Below are 22,610 nucleotides of genomic sequence, written 5' to 3' on the forward strand. Positions count from 1 at the left end.
GAGAATCAGGAAAGGCTCCAATGAGGTAGCTAGCATTTAAGTTGGTCCTTAAAACATGGGTTATCAACAGGTGGAAATGGTAGGCCATTCTCTTATTGCTCCCCTAAGAACCTTTTGATCCAGTAAAGACTAGTATCCCTACAAAAGATCTTGAATTTTGTTACCTCTTTTTCTATGCTTAAATTGTTACTTTTGTCTGGAATGAATTCTACTTTATTCCACTAAAGAAAATCAAGTGGACCTCAAGTCTTATTTTTTTATAAAGCCTCTCTTGACTAGCCTCAGTTCTTTCCTTATGCTGAACTCTTACAGCACTTACTGGTCAGTAGTATTTGGTACTTGTCATATACTACTGTTTTGGATTATCATTTTTCTTTTATATGTTTAAGTCTTGGAAAACATTCTATCAATGAATTTTTATTGACTTACACATACACCCATACATAGAGTTATACAGAAAACATGCAGCTACATAAATGTACACATGTTCAGATAATACACTTCAAAATCCTAGGAAGTGATGAGTTCTCCCTCAATGCTGACCCTAGTGCCTTACACTCAACAGAGATGGGTTTTTTTTTTTTTAATTTCATCCTTTCTACTTTCCCATTACCCTAATGCCAAATGCTGCCTCTCTGTTCCACCTTTAGGAGCTTCGTACTTTGTGGTGAAGATGTGGAAGGAATTTGTCCTGAAGAACTGCAGAAGCATGAATTGCAAGACATTTGAGGTGGGACTAAAATATCATCAAAAGTCCTGTGGCAATAGTTAAATATAAGGTTATCTGAGATCCTCTGAGAGGAAGGCAAGTGATCTCTAAAGGGAGGAGATGATGGTAGAGGTATTTTATGTTTCTGCCTAGATCTTCTTAGGCATTTATTTATATTTTTGTCTTTGTTTTCTAAATTCTAAAGCTGAACTCTCACTGGAAACAAAGATATATAGCATACAAGTTTACAGGTAATGACCAGGTTATACAAATGTTTTAATTCTTTTAACATCTAGAGAAACTAAACAAAGCCAAACAGAAATTGTGTATGCAGTGTGTATGTGGGGTGTGTGTGTTGTGGAGACATGTTCATATATTTAAATTAGATTATAAAAATAGATTAATTATAAATTATAAAAATCTTTCTACTAAAAGAATAAAATGAGGACTACAAAGATTCCTCATAAAGTTAAAGCTTTTAATTGAATCACATCTAACACTTACTATATACATTAGAAAATTTTTACTTGATTTTAAATATGGTTAACATTGACCCAAATAGTTAGACAGTACTACCATATTAATGACAGTTTATGATTTCTATTATCACTACTACAACACAGACAAAATGTATTATAAAAGTCAAAGAATACCTTGAAATCCCAAATTGTCATTGCTCCATCAATGCCAGTGGTGCAAAATTTGCGGCAGTCTTGCTTGTCCACTTCATAAATAGACACTTGGCTGAAAAAGGAAGAATAAAATGAGGGACTTCAGGCAATGTTAACACTGTAGCAGTGATCAACTGCTATATTCAATCTATTCTGCAGCAAGTCAAGCTTTATGGCTATTCAAGTGAATGAGCTATTCACCAATTCTAGAATATCAGGTTTTCCATCCAAATTGATATCCAGCAATTTGACTCAGAAAACATCTCAATTTTTTTTTTACTCTCAGATCTCTGACAAAAATAATGAAAAGAAGAAAAGTTAATTTAAAGCTGTGTTTCATGGATTTGTAGATAGGAGGCTCCAATGAAGCACCTCAGACTTGTTTCCTTGGAACAAGAGGCAAAAGTGTTGGAACAAGTAGATTTCTAGCAAATCCAACAAAGAATTTACTAAAAACCTAAAGAATCATGATAATCTATTTCACATGCAGTCTAAAATGCCAGAGTTAGAGCCAAGGGCAAGATCAAAGAAATAACTACAACAGCAATATTTTAAATCGATTTTTAGTAGTTCAGATTCCATTAGACCAGAGGAAATAGAATAAGACTTGAGGTGAAAAAGTCCAAGCCCTAGTTTTGCTCCTCACTAGCTGTCCTTTGGGCAAACTATCTCTCTGAAGCTCATTTTCTTCATCTATAAAATGGGGGTAACAATACTTAAACAATTTACACAATTGTTGAGAAACTAAAATGATATAAAGAATGTGAAAATGCTTCCTAACAGAAAAACTGTCAATGTGATTTTTCTTTTTTTTAATTTTATTTTATTAAAGCTTTTTATTTACAAAATATATACATGAGTAAATTTTCAACATCAACCCTTGCAAAGCCATCTGTTCCAAATTATCCTCTCCTTCCCCCCCATGCCCTCCCCTAGATGGCAGGTAGTCCAATACATGTTAAATATGTTAAAGTATATGTTAAATCCAATATATGTATACATTAGATATGATTTTTCTAATCTGATTTAGTACGAAAGTTGGCTATAAATAAAAAAAGTAAGGCTCAAAACATTAAGTCATCCCAAATAAATTTATGATACTAAACTCCAACCCAATTGAGTTTGTGGCCATTACATCAGTAAACAGTATGACAGTAAAGGCAGTACAGTACCAAAGGAGAAAAGAATACCGTTGGAAATGAAAGAATTCATCCTTGCATTCCTTATTATCAATACCAGAGCCTTAAAATAATCTTTCTTCCTTACAAACTCTTTCAAGAAGAGTTCAGATTTTAAAAAGAAAAGAGCTATTTCCATCTGACAGGATTTCACCATTTAAAAAGAAAATACTGCACTCTTAAAAATTTCAGGAGAGGCAATAGGGTCTATTTCTCCTTTTTGGTATGCAATCTGCATAGAACTACATGGAAAAATATGCTAAAGCCATTTATTTTAAAGGGCTTTGAGAAGTGTAGTTTTAAGATGAAATAGAAAGTAAAACATATTCTTTCAGTTTTCACCTATACTCAGCAATAATAATTTTCAAGCTACTATGAAGTCTGTCTGCTCTATCAAAGGAGTTTGTGGAGCCACTTAAACTGCAATCATCGGTGGCATCAAAGAATGGGAGGGTTTAGAAGGGACTTAGGGGACAAATTATCTAGCTTACTCCTCCTTTTTAAAAAATGAGGAAACTGAGGACAAGTCACACAGCAAGTTAAGGCAGAATTGTAACTAGAGTCTCTTGACTCCAAATTCAGATATTTCAAATTTCTTCAAAGAAAAATCTAGTGTTTGCAATCCATCATAATATTTGGGCTTGAGAGAACAAAAGAATAAGACAGAGAACATTTTATGGCACCCAGGCTTCTGAACACTGATTGAATTTGCAAGGAAATTTCTTTCTTCCCTTTAACCTCTTATTTTGCTTGACAAAATTCAAGTCTTCCCCACAAGTCCTTAAAGTGATATGTCAAAAGAATTATTTGCTTTATCACAATGACCTTAATGAATTAGTTTTTTTTTTTTAATCATCTTTTGCTCTTAAGTACAAGGAGAAGGTTCAAGACTAGACCCATGATTTCACTAGATTTGGGAACACCTGGGTGAGAAAATATGCTCTATCTACATAGGCCAGCATCTTTTTACAGTCTTAAGGAATTGTTTAGGGTATTCAGAAATTAAATGTCACTCGCTAAGAATGTGTAAGAGGGAACCTTGAACCCAGGTCTTCCTGGCTCTGAACCTAGCTCCCCATCCACACTATACCACTCTACACCTCATCCACAAGAATAAGAAATTAAAACCCATAACCAAAGCAGTAGAATTATTTCACAATGAGCAAAGTTATGACATTGTACCCATGATTGCTAGTAAGAAAACTACCAAAACAGTGGACTGAAGCTTTTAAGCATTGGCTTTAGTTCTGAAAAATATCTGACATAGCGAAATCATGCTGATAGGTTCCATGGCCTTAAAATTTTGCTGCATTTCTTTCACAATCTTCATAATGAATGGGTTTTTCCTTTCATATCTTAAAAATCAAAATCATTCTGTAGCTTAGTTACTGTAACCTGAAATTCTCAAGTGAGTAAAAATCAAGAAGCAAAGAAATGTCTTTTAGATGAAATAAAGCTAGTTTATGTGGCATGAGATGGGAAGATGGAGAAGTAGTGCATTACACAAATGACATCCTCTCTAATAAGGTTGTATGCAATTGTTTAAAAGTTTCTAGCCTCAGGATTTGAAAGAGACAGGGACTGATTCCCAGTGACCCTTGATGATTAGCACCTACGTGATACTGTTTTGGTGTAGTGTTTCTAGAGCAGTGTTGCGATCCTCAGTCGTGGCTCTCTTATCCATGTTGCGGAAGCGCTCCATAGCAGAGATGTTGCGCTGGATGCTCTGTTTTGGAATGTCTAATTTGGAGACGAAGGTCAAGGAGCCACGGTCATCATAGTTAAACAGCATTGGGCAGCAGTCATGGCCCTGAAACAAGACATTATTAAGACCATGGAAGGTACCATCACACATCTAGCTGACTGCTAAGTAGAATATTCATTTTTAGCATTTTTCACTATTAAAAGCAAACACAATTTTCTCTAAAGGGCTTTTGTGCATTGTGAACAGCTTCATAATGTAAGTATTATTCTCTTGCTGAAAAACTACAGAGTGCCACAAGAAAAAATGAAAAGAGATACTTACAGCAGCCACCACGCTATTCTCAGAGACAAACGACACACTCAGGAGTGGGAGGAACTCTGTTTTCAGCTGTGAAACCCTGAACATAAGAGCACTTATTAAACAAGAGCTAAAACTGACTATATGGCTTCTTTACAGACACACATGATAACAAAGAACCTATCTATCAGGGACTTCCAAGACACAAGCTTAGGTTGAGTTAAAATATCAACACTTTAAAAGAATTATAAATATAAGATAGATGAGTCCTGTAGTAACTTTCTTGGAATCATAGGAATTTAGAGTTTGAAGAAACCACAAATCCAACTCTTTAATTTTACAAATGAGCAAACTGAAGACCACAAAGTTTAGGGGACTTGTTCAGAGCCATATAGTCTATCTAAGGCAAAATTTGAACCCAGATCTTCCTGACTTTAAGTCCAGTAGTCTTCCAATGGCTTCCTATCATCTAAGAGATAAAATTCAAGGTCATTTCAGCATATTATTTCTCTTCCCCCCCCCACAGAGGAACCCTCCATTCCAGCCAAACAACTTTATTCATTGATCTATAAAAATGCCATGTGCTTTTCTAGCTCTTTATTTTTGCTCATCTTGATCACTCTTCTTAAAAGACTCTTCTCTCCATTTAAATCCGATCTGTCCCATAAAGTCCAATCTAATTTCTGTCTCTCCAAGGCATGTTTCTTGATTACTCTAGATAAAATGGCCTTTTTCTACCACTAAATATGGATGACACTTATTTGTATCATTTATTTGGAATTCAATCTTATACAGCCTGCTGTTAGCAAATTTTCATGTATCTCTGATTGTATAAATTCCATATTACCTACCAAGGCAGTTTACATATATCAGATACTCAATGTAAGTTTGAAGATTGACAAGGATCAATCACCTGATTTTACTCAAAAAAGAGTACATTCTTAAAGATCATTTTCAGGTGCTGGATTAATATTCTACTTTTTTATATTCACTGACATCAGATTTTTTACTAAATGAAGTTCTCTTTCAAAGAATATGACAAAAGTAATAAATTTGTATTTTTAATAAAATATTTAAGGGCTCATTATGCATATTAAAACCACCTGCATTAAGATGAATAAAATCTACTACATCACAAACATTACAGCATCATTACTTTTTTGAGAAGCATTAAAAACCCTTTATTCTGGGTAAGAAAAAAAAAAAACTCCCAAATTTGAGACTATATTACTACTGTGCCAGTAGAGGGAACCAAAGTTACCCAAGAATACTGATCTCTATTTTAATTAACTGAAATAGAATGTAATGTTATCATAAAGAACTAGATAGACTCCCTTGGGAATTTGTGTTTATCAAGACAAGGCAAAAACTGACAGAAGAAAAGAAGACTGAATTGTTTTTCTTCAATTCCCCAACAAACAAATATGTAAACATTAATCCTAGTCATAGAGAACTTAATAACAAATGGGCTCATCATTATTTAAGTTGTTCCAACCTACCCGAGAAAAAAAATGCATCAAAAATTTCAGAGAGTTAATTGTGTTTAAATAAATGTTAAATATTCACTTATTAAATAGGGCAACACATTATCATTCAGCAGATGATATTTAAAATTGTCTTAAGAACCAATATGGCAGAAGGGAAGATGTATGAATTAATATTAATAGAATAAATTAGCTATTTTGAAGGAATGCTTACTGGTACCAAACCAGGCAAGTTTTCAAAAGAATTTTCAATGGTTCTTTGATTAGATATTGTTTCTGACTGTAGGAACATAATCTTTTTTTGAAGTCCAAATTTAAAAACATTTTAAGTTTAGCTGTTACCTAGCACAAGTAAGTCTCAAGGACTTAATCTGTTGAAAATTTCCAAATTCAAAGTCTTCAGTTTTTTCTGCAATTTTAAACTAAGTTATAGTAGCTCAACTGCATAACCTAATAAGGGACCTGTTTTTGACTTTCTTTCTCATTTCCCATTTCCACAAGAAAAAGGTTCCAGAAATGGAAGATACAATATGTTGAATTTTTTAAAAAATAAAGAATACTTACATCATGTTTTTGGAGGCATCAGCAACTGAAACAGTACTATCATGGCTGACCCAAGCGAGGCGGTTCCCACTGGCAGAGAAACTAACCCCATGGACCCAACCACCACTTCCAGTACCACCAAACTCTGACATCAGCTGACCAAAAGGCATCTTGGTACCCCATGGAGTACTGGCTGGCTTTTCATCAACTTCTTTAATGTAGGCAGAAAAAACTCTATAGAAAGTAGGGAAAAAAAAAAACACAAAACTACAAATGAAAAAGAACATATCTAATACCTCAAATTTATGCAACTTTTTAAGATTTACAAAGTATTTTACTGACAATAATCCTTCAAGATATAGAGTATTTCCATTTTACAGATGGGACAATTTAAGCACAAGGAGGCTAAGTAACTACAGTAAGTGTTGGGGGGTAAGACACCTGAATCCCCTTTTCTTATTCCAAGGTCTTTACCATGCCCCAAAACCTGTATTTATATATACAAAACCTTACATTCTGCAAATCCACACACCCCTTCATCCTGCAAAAGTACCACATCAATGTTTCATTGTGACATGGAGGTGAACCTAGATTCTTGGTCAAGTTGCCAATAGTGCAAGATCCAGTAGGTCATAGCTGAAAAGATTTTTGGCTATGACTCAAAGTTGGCTGTGTGTGTCAATCAAGACTAAATTTGGGGATGGTCATCACAAGGATGGTTCAAAAACTTGAAATGATGATGACAGCTAGCAGCAAAAAGAAAGAACTAGTCAACTCTTATTTAGCTTGCCTTTTTTTTTTTTTTTTTTGCCTCTGTACTGGGAAGAAGGGATAAAAATAATTATCAGATAACAAGAAAGTAAGAAAGCATCTAGTTTCCTCAACGAGTTCAAGTCAGTTAGGCCAGGATATATATATATATCCCAGAGCACTGAAAAACCTGACAGATGTAATTGCTGCCAATGATCTTTGAAAATGTTGGAGAACAGAAGGTGTACCATGAGAATGAAGAGGGAAAAATATTCCGATTTTCAAAAAGGAGAAGGAGGTGGAATCTTCAAAGTACTGGCTGACAGATTCCTAGCAAAAATTCTAATAGAGTATTAGAGATCCTTTTTGAGCATTTGGAAAGGATAACAATGAACAGTGACTAGCCAGTATGCTTTCATTAAAAAAAAAAAAAAAAAAAAAAAAAAAGTCATTCCAGATTGATTAAACCTGTTTCCTTTTTGTTAGGATTATCAGATTAGCAAATCAGAGAATTTCACAGATGTTTGACAAAATCTCATGTTATTCTTGTGGACCAGATGAAGATATGATCTCATAATGTGGACCAGATCACTGGTTCACAGCAAACATATATCAAAAGATCAGAATAATGGTCTAAGCTTTACTATCTTGATGAAATTTAACAGGAATAAATTTAAAGTCCAATACAAGTTTAAAGATTCAATTATACAACTATAGCTAACAATTCATATGAAAATCATTTGAGATCTTAGTGAACAGCAAATTCGACGCAATGTAAAAAAAACTGTTTGTTGAGGACCTATGATTTCATTAGGACAGAAAATTTCCAGCATGGAAACTCCTTTCACAACTGCAGATCAGCAAGCTGAATGCATCTTAAGAGCTGCTTAGGCACTAAAAGGTTAAGTGACTTAAAAATGGTCACAAAGCCAATCAGTAATGTTAGAGACAGGACTTAAAGCCAGGTCATTTCAATGAAAGCTGGCCCTCTAGCCACTATACCATACTGCCAATCACCACTGTTACACAACAGCCAAAAATACTAACTTGGTTTTAGGGTCTCCTGAGAGAATTAAAGGGACCAGAACATTTTATTTATTTTATTTATTTATTTTTTAGAGGTAATATTCTACTTTTATTTTTTAAAACTTTTCCAAAACATATGCATAGTTTTCAACATTCACCCTTGCAAAACGTGGTATTCCAGTTTTTTTCTCCCTCCCTTTCCCTACCCCCTCTCCTAGATAACAAATATATGTTGAACACGTATGATTTTCTATACACATTTCTACAATTATCATGTTGCACAATAACACTCAGATCAAAAAGGAAAAAATGAGAAAGAAAACAAAATGCAAGTAAACAACAACAAAAAATTTAAGAATACTATGTTGGGATCCACACTCAGTCCTCACAGTCCTCTGACAGGATAAAAATGGCTCTCTCAATCAGAAGACGACTGCTACTGTAAAGGGACCAGAATAAAGGAAGTAATGCACTGCTTTACTCTCTCTTTTTCAGACCATATCTGCAGGACTGCCTTCAACTGTCATTGCTACATTTGAAGGATACTCAACTTAGGAAATGTCAAAAAGAGACACCCAGGAAGTTGAAGAGGGAATGTAAACTAATAACGAACTTAGGATATTTAGCCTATATTAGTTAAGACCTGGAGGGGGCAAAAGAACAAGGCAATCAATATCAAGTAATTTAGGAGTAATAACATGGAGTTAAGACTTAATTCACTTGTGTCCAGAGGACAAAGCAGGAGCAATAAGTAAAGGTTGCAGAAAGGCATATTTAGGATGAAATTTAGAAAAAATTTCCTAATAACAGGAGTCATCTAAAAGTAGATTAGCAACAGGGGACAGTAGTGAAGTTTAGGTAATTTAACATTCACTTTAGGCAAACTTTACAAAGTTGCAGAGAAGGTATCAATTGTATTGGTAGATGAGAGTTTCCTCCATACAAGGAGTCTCTCCACTCATAAAATCAAAGCTCCAGTTCCAATCCCTAACTTATAAGCTGAACGGACTGTTGTAGGATGCGGCAGATTTCCTCTACCTGGAAGATCTTCAAACAGAAGTTATTTAACTACCAAAGAATACTATAGGAGAGAGTCCTTTAATTCTTGGGTCATATCAACTCTCAAAAACCATTTAATTGTTTGGAGGAAGGGGAATGGGAGGGTTCTAGCTTGGGGGGGTGGACAAGGATCCTTGGAAGTAGTACCAAAGTACACATATACTTATGAAATTCAGGAATATCTAATATTGGAAAAAAAGAGCTAGTATCTTAACATTTGAAAAGAATGAGAGTTCCATTTAAGATCAAATTTAATAGTGGAAAGTTGTGAGTTAATATGAATTCATCTAAAGAAATATATATACACTCTCAATTTCAAAAGCAAACTAACTAGCCTAAATAATTCCACAGTATACTCTCTCATTTATGTTGATTTTAAGAATCAAGGGGAAATATCCAAAAGAAGGTAACAAGAATGTTTTGATTCAAGGAAATAGGGATGTTTAAATTAGAAATGAGAAAAAGGACTTAGCAGGAAAACAATAGCTGTTTTCAAGTATTTGTAACGTCTTGTTGAAGAGGGATTAGACACATATGAAACATCCAATCCACAAATAAAGCTGGAACCCTTCATCAGTTTTCAATTTGAAAACACAACAAAGGAATCCAAAACTTAAGGGCAGGTCACATGAACAAGAGTATCTGAATAACAGATCTGAATAACAGAACATTAAAAAATAAAAATGTTGTAAAGGGAATAATTCCATTCCCTCCCTTTTATTTACATTTCAAACTTAAATGTCTGCATTTTTCATGACTCAATCTGCTTTTTTCCTACATTTTAGAACATTCATCCACTCTCAAAATTTAGATTATTACAGATTACAGATTGAAGGGACCTTAGAAAATGAATCTAATTCTTTCATTTTAAAGAAAACTGAAGGCCATGTTTTTGAATCTAAAACTTGACCCTAAACTTTCTCCTGAGCACTAATCTCAAAGATCTAACTGCTTAAATATGACTTAAAAATCAATTTGTCACACCCAAACTGGTTTTCTCCTAAACCTGCACCTTGTCCCAATTTCCCTATTTCTGTCATTTTTCCATTAATTCAGCTTCTGAACACTGAAGTCATCTTTGATGGCTCTTTCCTCTCTACTTGAACCTTGTTAATCATCAAATCCTATTGATTGTTCCTCAGTAATACATTAAATCCATCTTTTTCCATTCTCATTGTTAGCCATCCATTCTTTACCCTTATTAATTTATGCTTGTACTTCTGCAAAAAATTCCACCCCCTTCCACCTCAACAGTGAAAGCAACGGGGAGCAGGAACAGTCATTGTGTCAGAGACTGAATTAATTTTACCTTGAGCTATGATGTAAGAACAATAATGAACTACTTGTAATAATCAAATGGAATGAAACTAAATCCAGAAAGCCATCTATTTCAAAAGATAAAACTTCTTTGTTACACTTTAAATCACGTGTGCTATTCTGTATTTGCCTTATAATGTGAACTAAACTCTATCTTGATAATCATATTTTTAGATCTGTTCTAACAGAAATGTAGTGGTAACTATTCTCTTTCTCTTTGTTAGCAATACCTATTTTCAACTTCCAGAGAAGCTATGACATTATGCTGTATGCCCCAAACAATGGTAGCTGAACATACTGTAGGAACAAATCAAAATTTAGAAAACCAGTTAACATTCAAAACCCTAGAAAGGATTCTGAAAGATGACTGCATAGCTCTATGTTAAAACAAGAATTCACCAGATGAGCCAAATTTAATTGATGTTCACTCAATTCCCTGTTATTAAATCTGGTTTTAAATTTTAACAAGCATTCTTTTCAAATAATAATTCAAGAATAGTGAATAATAGCTGACTTTTTTTTCCATGTAACCTACTGGATCTCTCACATCTTTTCTATTCTTATATATTCCAAGTAACATTGTTTTTCATACAAGGGCAAAATTCAAAACTTCCTGTTTCTTTGTCAGTGATATACTGATCAAGTTTAAAAAACAATTATATTAGTATAAATCTTGCAAACTATTACCAAACTCAATTGCATTTCTTCTGGTTTTGTCCTATGAAAAATAAACAATGTACTATTTTAAAAATAACAGTACCATTTTATTAATTTTTCATATCATAGAGGTGATATCACAGGGACCACTGCCAGGGATGTCATACTAGAAAGAAAATGTTAATGTCAAAACTTTTTTTCCCCCACTATTATCACCCATATTTTCTGATAATACTGGCAGGAAGATACTAAAAACAAATATAGTCTAAAGAAATTTGGATCCTACTCTATGTTACTACTTCCTGATTTTAAGTTTGATAATATAAAATGAGTTAATACCTAGTAAGTCCATTTGAAATCTGCACATCAAATTTAGTTTTTTCTCACCTGCATTTGAAGTCACAAGATCCAGCAGCCAATAAAACATTGTTGGGGTGCCAGTCCAAACTAAGGACAGTAGAACGAATTGGCTTTTTAATGTGTTTGCTCACCCACCTAAAGCCAAAAAAGATAACAACTTACATATATACACCAAAGAAATGTCAAACCACAGCTCCCAAATATTACATACGTCTACCAAGCAGATAACATCTAAACATGAATTTCACATTTGCCAGTGTGATTAGTCATTGTGTTGACAAGAGTTCCCAAGTCACTTGAAGATATCTGTCTTAATAATAATGTTGTTATTGTATAAATTCTTCTTCTGCTTCTGTTGACTTCACTTGGCATCAGTTCATATGTGTTCAAAAATATTTTATTCAATTGCATATGTTTAACCTATATTGAATTGCTTACTATCTTGAGGAAGATGGGAAGAAGAGAGGGAGAAAAATTTAAAACACAAGAGTCTTGCAAAGGTGAATGTTGAAAATTATCTTTGCATGTATTTGGAAAAATAAAATGATATTAAAAATAAACAAACAAACAAAAAAGAAATATTTAAAAAGATGAGCACCAAATAACATAATAAAAATTAATTTAGTTAAATTCTAACAGAAAATTACTGACTACAAAGAAGTAATGTTCAGATCAGCTGCTATGCATAGTGAGAACGACTTGTTAGAAGAAAGATAAAAATTGATACTTAATTTTAAAATAAAAAGAAAATGTGTTGTATAACTGAAAAAATTCCAACCTGACCTAAACAAGTTATTGACATTTTAAAAAGGGAAAGACACAAAAAACAGAAATTTACATGGATTATCATTTTTACTAAAAATGTTAACATGTAAATTAATTATCTTGGTGAAAAGACCAAAAGATCCTAGAAATACTTCAGTTGGTAAACTAATCCCTTACCAAATAAAGAATTGGCAACCAAGAATAATATAAACTAATCAGAAAAAGCTTTATGGAGAGAATAGTAAAAGACTGGAACAGTGTTGTACTTCTATGAAGGATTTATAGGAGAACATAGAATGAATACTGATAAGAAAGGACAAGAATTATATATATATTTGAGGAGAAAACACAAATGAGACTGACAGATGTAATGACATTCAAGCATTAAGATTCACTAATTATCTTTCTCACTAGTTATCTGTCTCATTTTCATCAACAAATCTTAACAAATCTATTTCATAATCTTCCATCAAGCTACAATTCTATTTTCAAGGGAATAATTAAGATCTGCTCTGTAGTAGAACTTTCTTTCATATGTTATTTCCTCTAATTAGTGTGAACTCCCATAGAGCAGGAAATGTTTCACTTTTTTTTGATCTTTATTATAAACAAGGTTAGGTATTCCCCAAAACTACTGCATTTAAGCATAAAGCACAATGCACATATTTTAAATTAAAGCAACACAGTAAGGAACAAGATACTGAACAATACCTAATATCATTTGAGGTCTCCGGGTTGTTAGTCATGTAAATTAGCAGGCTATTATAAATTTAAACAAAAAAAACCCAGTAGATTAGAAGTCAAGACCAAGATCTTTGTTTACAGTTCTACCAGTAATTCATGTGATCTAAGCAAATCAATATCACTTCTTCTCACCATAGTTTCTTCACTTGTTAAATGAAGCAGTTGGACAAAATGATTTCTAAATTCTTTTAGCTTTACATTTTAAGATCCCATCAAATATCATTTTACAACTGAGGAAAAGCTTCTGAAACACAGAAAATTTGAAAACAGAGTACATTCAAATTACTTTTTTCACTCTGTTATCCAGTAAAAAACCCTTTTCATTCAAAACACACTAACTTGAAATCTGTGAAACTGTAGACCAGCGCTATGAAGTTTCTCCCTGAAGGTATTCATTAAAGCAAATCTCCTTAGAGACAACATTCTGTTCATTGTGCTTGAAAAAAAAAAAGGTATATATTTTATAACTCAAACTGGTACAATCAGTACAAACTTTGAAAATTTTATTATAAAAAAGCAAGAAGATAATTCCCTTCCTTTGCAATGCCTAAATACACCAGAAACAGCAAGGCTGTACAGTGCTAATTTTGGCTAAAACACAAACACTGCAGGTTACCACAAACCATTTCCAAGTTGGAGGATATTTACTACCATTGCTAAATGTGTTTCAGATGGAACAGAATTGTTTTCTTATCACAGCAAACAGGAGAGAATGGTTAAAATAAGTTCTTTAGCCATACAATAAATTTCTCTATTTTGACTGGCTCAGTTTCAAATGATTTATAAAATACAACATTCACAAGTGAATTTTCACTGAGATGGTTTACATACTAACATGACAAATAAAATATATTAACACATAATGGGTTAGGAAAACAATTCAGAATCAACCCAGAAATTTAAGAGGATAGATGTGGGGAAAAGGAAAATGTTCTAACACTTCTGTGGGCCTCTGAGTATAATGAAATCTGCAATTTATAAAACAGAATAAGAAAATAGTATCAGGCTTATAAAACTGTTATTTGAAAAGGATGAGAGAGAACAGAAGTCTAATTTTAGAGTGGAAACAAGCTTGTAGACCAAAATACACAAATGGATGGTTCTGCTGTGAGAAAGCTATGTGTGGACTGATCAACCATACATACTCACAAAGAAAAATATCTTAACAGTTTATGACAAATTCCAAAGGGGAAATATTTTCCAGATTAACACTCAGTTTTTTCCATAAACCAATTCTAGACACTGTGCCATATGAGCCTCAGAATATCATATAGGATTCAAAAATAGGTCAGAATGTAAAAGTTTACAATTTTATTCTCACTTCTTATATCTAAATACTACTTACCAGTCATTTTCAGATTCAAAGTAGCACACAGAAATCAGTCGAGCTCCACTACCTACAGCAAATTTATTCTCTAGGGGAGACCATTTCACAAAAGTAGCTGCACGATTAATCCTCAGGATGACTAGGGTTGGTTTCCAGATGCCATCTTTCTGACTCCAGACATAGGCATTACGGTCTGCACCACAAGTTACAATTCGATCACTCTTGGGAGCCCAGTCAATACCTGCAATTGAAACTTCATATCAATGTCTCAAAAAAGTTGACTGTGTCAAACTAAGCATAAAAGCTTCTAGTATTATCTTAAAACACAGTGGGCATTCAAAACTGACTACTTATACCAATAAATGTGAACAGTATGAATTATTTCATTTTTTAAAAAAAATCACATAATGGCTCTAATGGGAAAAACTATCTATAGGAAACATATCACATTAAGGACATTTTTATATAGAAACTTCCTTTATCAATGTAGACTGCAACTCAGTCTAGAACTTAATAGTCTTTTTTTTTTTTTTTTTCCTATTTAGTACCTTATTTTCCCCCAATTACATGTAAAACAATTTTTAACATTATTTTTTTTTTTTAAATAACTTTTTATTGACAGAACCCATGCCAGGATAATTTTTTACAACATTATCCCTTGCACTCACTTTTGTTCCGATTTTCCCCCTCCCTTCCTCCACCCCCTCTCCCAGATGGCAAGCAGTCCTATACATGTTAAATAGGTTACAGTATATCCTAGCTACAATATATGTGTGCAGAACCAAACAGTTCTCTTGTTGCATGATATAAATAACCTGGGAAGAAAAACAAAAATGCAAGCAGTTTACATTCATTTCCCAGTGTATAACTTAATAGTCTTAAAGAGTTGCCAGAAGCTCAGGAAAATTAAGTGACCTGTCAATAGTTCCACAGCTGGTAAATATAAGAGATAGGATTTGAGTCCAGGTTTTCCTGAGTTCAAATGCACCATTCTACCTATTAGGTATATTGTCTGTCAGAAGTTGCATTTAAGCTAAACTAAAGGTCTAAAATATACTGTGAAACTCCAAGTTCTTAAAAAAAAAAAAAAAAAAAAAAAAAGCAGAAATGACAGTAATGGTATCTGATAAAGCAAACTTCAAATTTTAAAAAAAATTGAAAAAGACAAATCAGGGCATTACATAATAGTGAAAGGGGGGAAAAAAAACAAAAATAGATAATAAATTTCCATTTCTACGCACAAAAAAATTTCATAAAACATTACCAGCAATGCAAAAAAGAAAAAAATATAGCAATGGGGATTCCATCACTCTATTATCTGAATGTGATAAATCTAAAAAAAATCTCAATAATAAACAAATCACCTACACGTGAAAAGAGCATCCACTGGCTTTGGAATCTGAATACCTGGGTTCAAATCCCATCTTTTAGTATTTACTCAGTTTCTTCATCTACAAAATAAGGGTGTTAGTTGGACTTCATGGCCTAAATCTATGATCTTATGTTGTAAGCTAACTAGGAAAAGCAGAAAATACATACTTCTTTTAAGTTATATGTATGTTTCAAAATAATAAAATGAAAAATATGAATAAAAAATACATCTTAAAGCCCCATAATTCCTTTTCCAGTCATTATTTTAAGCTTTTACAACTTAACCACACTTTCCTTAAGAGGATGACTATTACAAGACAAGTTTTCTTTTTTTGAAATTTAACAATTTTTTAAAATGTTAAATCCAATATATGCATACATATTTATACAATTATCTTGCTGCATAAGAAAAATCAAATCAAATAGGGGAAAAAATGAGAAAGAAAATAAAATGCAAGCAAACATTTTATTTTCTTTCTCATTTTTTGGCAAGCAAACAACAAAATGAGTGAAAATGCTATGATGAGAGTTCCCAACTCTCTCTGGGTGTAGATGGCTCTCTTCATCACAAGATCATTGGAATTGGTCTGAATCATATCACAGTTGAAGACAACCATGTACAGGACAGGTTTTCTAATTAGGAAAGCTAATTAGAAACTCAACTCCAGCTATAGAGAGTTTGTAGAAGTTTAAAAAAAAAATACTAACTGGAAATTGAGTGGATACTCCTTAGCTGGGGAATGGCTAAATGTCATGATATATGAATGTAATGGAACATTTGTATAAGAAATAATGAGCAGACTCATTTCAGAAAAGCCTGAAAAAACTTATATGAACTGATGCTGAATGAAGTAAGCAGAATCAAGAGTCCATTGTACACAATAACAAGATTACATGATGATCAACTGTGAAGGACTTGGCTTTTTCAACCATGAGGTGATTCAAGGCAATTCTAATAAACTTGTAAGGAAAAGTACCATGCATCCAGTGAAAAAACTATAGAGACTGAATGTGAATCAAAGCACAGTATTTTCATCTTTTTGTTGTTGTTTGATTGTTTTTTTTTTTCATGTTTTTTTCCCCTTTTCATTCGATTTTTCTTGCACAGCATGACAAATATGGAAATATGTTTATTAGAATTGTACATGTTGAAAATTATCTTTGCATGTATTTGGAAAAATAAAATACTATTTTAAAAAATTCTAATCCTGATTCTTCAACTACCTAACCTTAGCTTTGTGACTTTGAATAAATCAATTAACTTCTTGTAAGTCTGTTTCCACATCCTTTAAACAAAAAGGGAGGAAAGCAGAGGAAAGCCTGACTATTTCAGAGAGTTGTGATGAGATTCAATACCAAAGATTGGAAAGTTTTGTAAACTTTAAGTCTTTCTTATTATACCTCATTTTATCCATCTGTGCCACAGTAATTGTGATGTAATAAATTCTCAAAAAATATCTGAGTGAGCCTAATGGAGAACTGGATGAAATGGAAGAACTGATCCTTCTCCTTCTCTAATATCCAATTCCTAAAACCAAAACTTAATGATTTTTATTAAAAAGTCTAGGTATGCAAAGCACAAGGAATTCCTACTACTATCCATCATTCTCAACCCTCACCCCCAACTCCAGCAGTTTTCTATTCTCTAGGGTCATATATTTTAAGAAAAATGCTACAAATACTTTTCTTCCTGGAAATACTGCTCCTTAGCTTTTTATTATTCTAAGACTGTCTAGCCATCTAATACTACCTCTACTGTGATAGCCAACTCTGCAACTGTCAAACCACAAGTTCATGTTTAAAACTGTTCAACAGCATTATCTTTCTAAATATTGACTTGCTAGACATGAAGAAAAGAAAAATTCAACATCAAGCAAGCTGTCATTTCCTCTTAATATAGGCTTGCATTTTTCCCCCTGCTTTCTCATTACTTTTAGGTCAATAAGTTGGGGATTTTTAAAATGAAACATTAATACAAAAAATTAAACTAACATGAGAAAAAAACTGACATCTCTTTGGCCATCTTCCTGTCTCTATATTAATGGACATTTTTCAGTTTAGGAAGAGCCATAACAGAAATATTCCATCTCTTTAGTCAGTATCTGAGAAAATGACTGATCCTTGGTCTCTTGCCATAGTTATATTTAGAGTCTTCCAATAACATTTTCTTCAGAACTGAAAAAATGCTGCCTGAGACATGTAACAGAAAACCAGCCAAAGCACAAAGGCCCCAAAATAGAATGTAAGTAGAAAGGGGAAGGGGGAAGGGAGGGAAAGAACATGTCTGGATGGTTCACATTATTTGGCTATTTCTTTGTGTTTCATCTTTGGCCTATTTTAACTTAAACAGACACTTTCAATGTTAATTCTACAAGAAGCCTTTCCAAATTCCCTTTAATACTAGTAACTTTCCTTTGTTAATCACCTCCAATTTATCCTGTACACGCCTTGTTTGTAGATAACTGTTTTGCATGTTGTTTCCCCCATTAGTCTATGAGCATTATAAAAGCAGGGAATGGTTTTAGCTTTTTTTGTTTTGTTTTGGCTTTTCTTTGTATCACTAGCACTTACCACAGTGCCTAGCACATAGTAGGTGCTTAATATTTGACTGACTTACCAGGTCACAAATGAAGCTAGCTAGGAAAGTTAACAATGTGTCCAATGATTATTAAAGGACTAAAAATTTAATAGGCTAGGTAGAAGAAAAGTAAAATTAGTAAAAATTCAAAATTATGACCTTTGGTTATATAGTCAATGCTATAATTATTTAGTCTCTTAATGTTCTCTACTACTATTGCCATAATCCTATTAAGTTAAGGAAAGCTGACATGAGTTTTTCAGGATGGGAAACCTTCATGGTCAGAAAAGAATTTTAGAAACTATACAAAGGGTTGCTATAGAAAGCTTTTCTTTGATCTAGGAGGCCATGTTATTTAAGAATCAATTATAAAGCAATGGAAGCTTACCAATGTTGTCAGAAAATAATGGATAAAATTTCAAATAATCAGAACAAAGGCAATTAACAGTAGTCGTTACTGCTCATTTGAAGTAAAATGTTTGGGGGATGAGAATAGACTAAGAGTATATGAGATGGTAGTAAACACCATCATGCTCTTGGCAAAAATACAGAGAGTAAATTCGATATGTGTAAGGTTAAATCACTACAAACAAGTATTTCTAAGTCAATAAATTGTGAAGCAGAGTAAAATAGGATCTATCCATACAAGGTACAAGAATATTTTGAACAAAATAATTCTTCCAAATGGCTATCAAAAGTTGAGCCCAGAGCAAAATAACCATACACATCTTATAAAAAAGTTGAATTCTACTCTTCTGATTTGTTTTACTGAAATTTGAAACTATATACAACAATGCATAGTAAATATCTATGTGTGGGTCCATGCCTATAATATAGCTACCAGGTAAGCTGAGGCTAAAGAATCTCTTCAGTTCATGAGTCCTCTGCTGAAATGGGTTATGTTGATCAGGTGTCTGTATTAAGTTAAGTAGTAAAATGGTGCATTCCTGTGAGCAGGGGGCTTATCAGGTTTCCTAGGGTTGGAAAACAAGTCCAAGTCAGAAATAGAACAGGTAAGAACTCCTGCAACAATCGTAGACTGAATCTAGTAGTTCCTACACTTCTAGCTAGAGACTCGGTCTTTAAAACAAACAAAGCTTTATGCTTTTTACCTTTACCTTCTCATTTGACAGCTTCTGCCAGTATCTGAAGAGAACAATGTGATATGATATGCAATCAGGATTTTTTATCTTTCAGCTATCTGCTTCAAAATGTCTCCAGAACAATTTCTAAAAGCAGGGATTACTTATTTTTATTATAATAAAAATGTCTAGAAAAATATAACGATTTCAGATGATTTTTTTTTTTTAAATCCTAAAAACACAAGGTTATTTGCTCTCTAGGTGACCGTGGACAAGTCACTTTATTAGTATCATCTGTAAATTGTAGAGGGCCATCATGATACACTGAAAAGAATCTTAATTTTAGAGCTATAAGACCAGAGTTTGAATCCTGCCTCTGCCACTATTATCTAAATGATTCTGAGAATATCACTTAACTTCTCTGGGCTTTAGTTTCCTTAACTTTAAAAAGAGGAAACTGGATTAGCTTACTTTGAAGTCCATATTTAGTGTTGAAGCTGTAATCTATGCTTTAGAGCTTTCAAGGTCTCTTTTAGTTTTAAATTCATGACCTTATGACTTACCATATAGAACAATCATGAAAATTAATGTATTCTTACTTCCACAGACCTGTGCCCACAATTTATCCAAGTCATTAAACATTACTCTGTAACTAAGCAGCAGAGCAAGGATAGGAGCATACCCTCACAGGGTCATGCTAACTTCTGGATTCAGCCCAACACTTCTATTTTTGTTGTCTAACAAAGAATAAACTCTACTCTAGAAGGGGATGTTTTAATCTTTCAATTTCCGTGTTCCCTTAGGATCTATATCCACAGCTTTAAACCCTAACACAACTTTAATTTTTAAAAGGAACTAGAGAGAAACTTTTTAGAAAAATTATATTCTTCCAACACTTATGAATGATTTTGACCACATTTTCATGTATAGATTTTTCTCCTAAAGTTGTTTCATGAGTGCCCCTCATGAAATACTAAGCTTTTAAAGATATTTCTACAATGTTCCCCATAGCACCAATACTGCTAGGCATCTGAGAGGTATTCAATAATGTTTGACAAATTGAAATCAATAGCACAATATTCTCTCATTTATCAAGACAACCTGTAGTGGTATAGAAGCCTATAAACTTTAAACATGGCAAGATGGGACATTCATCTTACACTCAGGCTTTTTCTTGAAACAAAGGAAACTAAACTCACCATAGTAGGGTACTATTACCTGTAATGTGTCCATTGTGTTCCTTCAGTTCATGGGCTTTTACCCATTGGTTCCCATTCTTCTTGTAAATGTGGACTTCATGATTATTAGGGCTAAGGGCAATCTCTGGTAGAAATAATTTAATATATTAACACACACAGAATAATAGTATTTTGGTTAACAATTGATCAAATGAAATTATGTATATGAATTACTTTGCAAACAATTTTTTAAAAAGTGGAGATGAAGTTTATTTTTATTACTGAAAGATGAAATATTAGAAATTCTGTTTATAGGGGTTTTTAAAATTTTAAGTAAGTGGATTGAAGAAAAGAATACAAATTTCAACTACCATAAATTGGTCCTACTAAGATATGTCAAAGTTGGTGTGTATAAGCAAAACTCACATGGTTCTTAAGTTTAAGTTTTAATATCATTAAAATATTATTAAACATTTTTAAAAAGTTAAACTTGTTGGATTGAACTTTCATTTGGCTAAAATGATATTTCTCAATAGTAGTTCTTAATATTAGTTTTAGAATAAGGAAACTGAGGTCCAGAATGACTTGCCCAAGGTTATACATCGTTTCTGAGTATTAGAAAGGATTAGATTACATGATCTCTATAAAGTATCTCTTGCTCTGAAATTCTATAACTCTTATGTATCCTTAGTAACCTATCATATATTCCCATCAATGTTTAATAAATACTACACCATAGACACGAGAAGATACCAAAGCAAAGACAAAAGATTAACATACTTACGAGTACGATCTCTGTTCCAAGCATGGCAGGTGATTGGCTCTAGTAAAAACTGATGTAATGACATTATTCTTAGTGTTTTCAAAAGGAAAAAGCTGAAATAAATAATAAGGGAAATTACTTTAAAAGTTGTAAAGTAGTGCTTTATCAAGGCCAGATCCATTTGCCAAATTCACTTTAATTCAACAATTAAAAACTCTATAGTTCAAGAACAGCACTAAGGTTCTGTTACATTGTGTTACACAGATCATTTCAGAACTGCTTAACACTTATGGAAAAAAATGAATCATTTTTTTATTGAGGAATTAAAAATCAATAAAAACAAACCACAAATTAATATATAAATCTGCAATAATCAAACTGCCCATTGGTTTAAAATGCTTGGGAATGACACAAGAGTAACAAAAATCATGAAAAAAGCCTAAGATGTTCAAATGTGTTCCAAATTTATATGTGTGATAGTTATGTACCACTTAAATAATCTATTTATGTCTATTTCATGAAATATTACATAGTCAGTAGATTAAGCCATGAATTTTGGGGAATTAAAGTTACACAAAACAAAATGAATACCTACATAATAAGACAGAGGTTAATGGACAAGATAAATAACAAGTAGACTGAATTTTTCCTTGCATAAAGACAATGACTGATAGACACATATATAGGAATTAATGTCATATAGGCATGATGGAAAAATAGCATTGTAACTTTTTCAGGCACAGTCAATTTATAATATTGCCCAATCATACTTTTCTGTAACACAATAAGATGCTTAGTGGAGTAAAGATAGAGAAGAGAGTCATTGGAAATGATGGGACTGGGGGAGAGGGGGAGAAGGAAGTATTAATAAAATCTTTTAAAAAAGCAATTTACTGGATTGAGTTAGATGATTTGGATTCCAATCCCATTTCTATACTTGCTAGTCTGTGAAGGTGGACAAAATCATTTCTTTTGTAAGTATTATTCGAAACATACTACTTGTACTGCCTATTTTACAAGATTTAAAAAATAACAGAATATAAGTT

At 32.8% G+C, this 22,610-nt stretch overlaps 1 protein-coding gene across 2 annotated transcripts in view; it reads right to left on the minus strand.

Annotated features, from left to right (window-relative positions):
• Nucleotides 1–22,610, minus strand: part of ARPC1A (actin related protein 2/3 complex subunit 1A) — a 28,620-nt gene that overhangs the window by 718 nt on the left and 5,292 nt on the right. Inside the window, exons 2-9 of one of the 2 annotated variants that reach the window (XM_031940601.1) lie at nucleotides 21,586–21,677; nucleotides 20,842–20,946; nucleotides 14,611–14,833; nucleotides 11,784–11,891; nucleotides 6,609–6,821; nucleotides 4,585–4,660; nucleotides 4,175–4,368; nucleotides 1,363–1,453 (exon numbers count right to left, since the gene is read on the minus strand). In XM_031940601.1, the coding sequence (XP_031796461.1) occupies nucleotides 1,363–1,453; nucleotides 4,175–4,368; nucleotides 4,585–4,660; nucleotides 6,609–6,821; nucleotides 11,784–11,891; nucleotides 14,611–14,833; nucleotides 20,842–20,946; nucleotides 21,586–21,649 (1,074 nt within the window). In that variant the 5' untranslated portion in view covers nucleotides 21,650–21,677. Of the gene's footprint in view, nucleotides 1–1,362; nucleotides 1,454–4,174; nucleotides 4,369–4,584; nucleotides 4,661–6,608; nucleotides 6,822–11,783; nucleotides 11,892–14,610; nucleotides 14,834–20,841; nucleotides 20,947–21,581; nucleotides 21,678–22,610 lie in introns of both variants that reach the window. The other variant, XM_031940609.1, reaches the window with a different exon arrangement.

The sequence above is a fragment of the Sarcophilus harrisii genome, chromosome 1 (genome assembly GCF_902635505.1).
Source record: "Sarcophilus harrisii chromosome 1, mSarHar1.11, whole genome shotgun sequence".
NCBI lineage: Eukaryota > Metazoa > Chordata > Mammalia > Dasyuromorphia > Dasyuridae > Sarcophilus > Sarcophilus harrisii.